Source organism: Malaya genurostris, chromosome 2 (genome assembly GCF_030247185.1).
Source record: "Malaya genurostris strain Urasoe2022 chromosome 2, Malgen_1.1, whole genome shotgun sequence".
NCBI classification, from domain to species: domain Eukaryota; kingdom Metazoa; phylum Arthropoda; class Insecta; order Diptera; family Culicidae; genus Malaya; species Malaya genurostris.
In genome coordinates, this window is record NC_080571.1 from 288,962,347 (window position 1) to 288,967,132 (window position 4,786).

Genomic DNA, 4,786 nt, shown 5'->3' on the forward strand with positions numbered 1-4,786 from the left:
CATGGTAAATGGATGGGTGGCAAGATTTTTCTATGTGTGAGTGCGATTGTCATTATTTTTGGAAATTGAGGAAGAAAAGTGTAAACATCGAGCGTTTCAGGATCATTCGTCGAATCATGTCCATTTGCCATAACCGAGAACAAAGTTTTGTTTCATATTTGATAATTTGGAAAAATTAAACTACATACCTGAAAGCACCACATATTAGCACTGGAATAGAATTTTGAACCATATTTTGTTTCGATATTTACTTTCGGCGCCAGATGGTAAAACCTTACAAACATGGATAAAAAAAAGATTATTCACGTGTTGTCATCAAACATATGATATAAAACTGTCCTATACACTTGAATATCTTGGATAAAATTTGAAATTTTCAGTTCATGTATAGATTTGATTCAGATGATAAAACATGAGAAAAAAGACGAGTAAAGCAACTTTTGATAATAATTTATAAATTTATCTCAAAATCCAACCATAAAAACAATGAATTTTCCTGATATGAAACATCAAACATACAACGAAAAGTAACTGAATCATTATTGATCGATTCTTTTTACCAAATTTTCACAAGTTTTTGTATGTTAGTATTCAATTCATAAAAAAAATAAAAACCCGGCATTTTTTCGAATTTTCAAGCAAAATCTGATTATTACCATTACCATAGCTTAGTTCAAAGCTTGCCCCCAGAGCAGCGCCGTGGTCGCAGAACAGTTGATTGGATTCTTCAATTGGATGTCGGATTTTTCGAATTATTCGTTTATTCATTTATCTAGTTTAATTTTAAAACTAATCGATTCGATTATTTGGGTTATTAATCGATTACTCGATTAAATCTTGTATTATTGTTATTGAATTTTTTAAATTACTTGATAATTTCAATACTCGAATATTGATTTTAAACTAATTGTTTTAATTTTACTCGATTATCAGTTGCACCCAATGCGAAATCGAATGGAAAATAGCTTCGAGCTCCATTTAATTTTCTGGGCGAATTAATAATTGGAAAGATATTTTTTCCTGTGTACCTAAATTAAAAACGATAGCGCCCTTCAGAAAAGTGTAGAGATGTTTTCTATCAGTGTAAGAGTAAAAAAAATCACTGTTTTGTTTTCATTGCGGAGCCCCGAAAATTTGAAACGTTTGTATGGAAAATACTCTGACAAAATTGTTTCAATTGTGCAGAAAATTTGTTTAGTTTATAGCTTAGTAGTAGAATCTACCGTGGCAGTTGAGGATTTTAAATTACCTCCTCTAACAACGCTGATATCTTAAAGGTTTGTAAACGTTTTATGCTTTCGTTTAGTCATATTTATAATTCCATGTAATTTGCAGCGAATCGATTATGGCCGGAGACAAAAAGCGTCGTTCCCGGTCACGGGAACGTGTGGACACGGAACGGGATCGTGCACGTGATCGTTACCGGGAGCACTTGAACGAACGGGATCGGGACCGAGACCGAGAGCGGGAATATATAAACGAACGCGATAGAGATCGCGAACGTGACAGGGACTATTTGAACGAACGTGATCGAGATCGAGAACGCGAACGAGATCGTGATCGGCTAGATAGGGAACGTGACCGTGAACGAGATCGGGACCGTGGTTATGCAGACAGACTATCTGCTTCCAACAGGGATCGCGTCGGGGAAGGAATAACCAAACGCCGGTCGTCGGGTGAATGGAACCGTGATAAAAAGAAAAAGAAAGATGAACCTGAGAAAAAAGAGGAATCTGAAGAAGTCGAGGAAAAGAAGGCAATGTTGAAGCAGGAAACGGGATCCAAGAAGGAACCACTTTCGCTTGAGGAACTTCTAGCAAGAAAAAAAGCGGAGGAACAAGCAAGAAGTAAACCTGTGTTTATCACCAAGGAACAGCGAGCGGCCGAAGCTTTGAAGAGAAGACAGGAAGAGGTGGCTGCAATGAAAGCTGCTACTTCGAATTCTGTTGCCAAATTTGGAGATGTGCCTGTTACGGTTCTGCTCAATCGAGAGAAAAAGGATCCCCTGGAGAAATACGATCGAAGAGAAAGGGAACGCGAACGGGAACGGGAGCGAGAAAGAGCTAGAAATCGTGATCGAGATGGTAAGGACAAAGACGGCGACGATGACAAGAAACGTTCGGCTACGGATGATCCTAGCTCGAAAGACAAGGAAAAAGAACAGGAAGCTATTCGGGAACGATATTTGGGAATAATAAAAAAGAAAAGGCGCGTGCGAAGACTGAACGACAGGAAATTCGTGTTTGATTGGGATGCAGCAGAGGATACTTCTGTGGATTACAACAATCTTTACAAGGAACGACATCATGTTCAGTTTTTCGGTCGCGGTAATATTGCTGGAATCGATATCAAAGATCAGAAGAAAAAGCAGAGTAAATTTTACGGAGATTTACTGGAAAAGCGACGAACCGATGCCGAGAAAGAACAGGAAAAGGTTCGTTTGAAGAAGGTCAAAAAGAAAGAAGAAAAACAGAAATGGGACGATCGGCACTGGTCGGAAAAGGAATGCGATGAAATGACTGAACGAGACTGGCGTATCTTCCGAGAGGATTATAACATTACCATCAAGGGAGGTAAGATTCCAAATCCCTTCAGATCATGGAAGGAATCCGGTTTTCCGAAAGAAATCTTGGATATTATCGATAAGGTTGGATACAAGGAACCAACTCCTATTCAGCGGCAAGCTATTCCGATTGGTTTGCAGAACAGGGACATCATCGGTATTGCTGAAACCGGTTCCGGTAAGACATTAGCCTTTTTGATTCCACTGTTGAATTGGATTCAATCGCTTCCGAAGATCGATCGACTAGAAACGGCTGATCAGGGCCCTTACGCGATTATTCTGGCCCCAACCCGTGAGTTGGCACAACAGATCGAGGAAGAAACGCAGAAATTTGGACAACCGTTGGGTATTCGTACAGTTGTTGTTGTAGGTGGTTTATCCCGAGAAGAGCAAGGATTCCGGCTTCGGCTCGGTTGCGAAATTGTCATTGCCACCCCGGGTCGTTTGATTGATGTTTTGGAGAACCGTTACTTGGTATTGAATCAGTGTACGTACATCGTTTTGGATGAGGCTGATCGTATGATTGACATGGGTTTTGAACCGGATGTGCAGAAAATTTTGGAATACATGCCCGTAACCAATTTGAAACCGGACACCGAGGAAGCTGAAGATGCCTCCAAACTGATGGCAAACTTTAATACCAAAAAGAAGTATCGTCAAACGGTGATGTTCACGGCCACTATGCCTCCGGCTGTGGAACGTCTTGCCCGTACGTATCTTCGTCGTCCTGCTACAGTTTATATTGGTTCCGTTGGTCGTCCAACCGAACGAACGGAACAGATTGTACACATCATGACCGAGAACGAGAAGCGTAAGAAGTTGATGGAAATTCTGTCCCGGGGTGTCGAACCTCCGTGCATTATCTTCGTCAACCAGAAGAAAGGTGCGGACGTTCTTGCCAAAGGATTGGAAAAATTGGGCTACAACGCCTGTACGCTGCACGGTGGCAAAGGTCAGGAACAGCGAGAGTACGCTCTGGCTTCGCTCAAGAACGGCTCGAAAGACATTCTGGTCGCGACGGATGTTGCTGGTCGTGGTATCGATATCAAGGACGTTTCGCTGGTCATCAACTACGACATGGCCAAAACGATCGAGGATTACACCCATCGTATTGGGCGTACTGGTCGTGCCGGTAAGACCGGTTGTGCTATTTCCTTCTGCACCAAGGACGACAGTCATCTGTTCTACGATCTGAAGCAGATAATTATGGCGAGTCCGGTGTCGGTTTGTCCGCCGGAACTGATGAATCATGCTGACGCTCAGCATAAACCCGGAACAGTGGTCACCAAGAAACGAAGAGAGGAAAAGATTTTCGCCTAATCTTCGGCTAGGATTAATCTTGTCACGATTACGATTGCAAGACAACAATGTGTAGGAAGTTCTGTCAACTGGTGCATTATTTCTATTGATATCACACTGCCTTTACCTTTTTTTGCGAGGTGCATAGCTTATTTCAGAACATAGGATGTGACGAGATGAACCGTGAACGGTCTTAGCCGTCTGTCAACAGACAAACCAAAAAATTTGTAGTAGGTAATGTTAGAGACATAATAGCGAGATTGACGTAGGTCTGCTATCGACAAGGGGCAGATCACTTTAAAAATGCACATTTATTTTGGTACATTGTTCTACTAATAAATGATCCAGTTCAATAAAATCTCATTAGTTCTTTGTGAATGCTTTGGAATCTGAAAAAAACCGTAGGTTACCCTTTCTGAAACTTTCAACACAGTTGACAATTATTTCCACGAACTAAACCCCGAACAAATTGGTTGCCTCTCGTTTGTCGAACGGCGCACAAAGAAAAACCACCACATGCTTGTGTGCCCTTCCCTATAGCGCTAATGTTCCGCACCGAGCCGTGACACCCATGAAGTTGGACGTCGTATGGATTAGTGACGGCACTTATTCTGATTGAAACGAAGTGAACAATGAACATACTAGATAAAAAGTTCAAAAGAGCAGCTCTAACAGCTACAAAAATACCAACGTATAGAATTTTTGAATACGACTTACTTTACTATGGGGTGCCTTTTCAAAATTTACGCTCAGCGAGAGTGATAAGTTTTTGGTCGTGAATATCTCTTGTTGTATCTAACGTTTCAACATAATTTTTGCTACACGCTATCGGAAATATGATGAGCAATTTACGATAAAATTTTCAGATGTATGACATAATCACAAATAATTCAAAATTAAAGTTTTCTAACATGTTTGGTATCA

At 40.9% G+C, this 4,786-nt stretch overlaps 1 protein-coding gene across 1 annotated transcript; it reads left to right on the plus strand.

Annotated features, from left to right (window-relative positions):
• The first annotated feature begins 1,095 nt into the window (after positions 1-1,095).
• LOC131430489 (probable ATP-dependent RNA helicase DDX23) lies at positions 1,096-3,951 on the plus strand. Its single transcript, XM_058595520.1, has 2 exons — positions 1,096-1,277; positions 1,336-3,951. Exon 2 carries the CDS (start codon positions 1,346-1,348, stop codon positions 3,881-3,883), a length of 2,538 nt encoding a protein of 845 aa, XP_058451503.1. The 5' UTR covers positions 1,096-1,277; positions 1,336-1,345; the 3' UTR covers positions 3,884-3,951.
• Positions 3,952-4,786: the final 835 nt, after the last annotated feature.

Excerpts from the sequence above, each read along its gene's own strand:
- LOC131430489 (XM_058595520.1), top strand. The coding sequence starts at position 1,346 with ATGGCCGGAGACAAAAAGCGTCGTTCCCGGTCACGGGAACGTGTGGAC.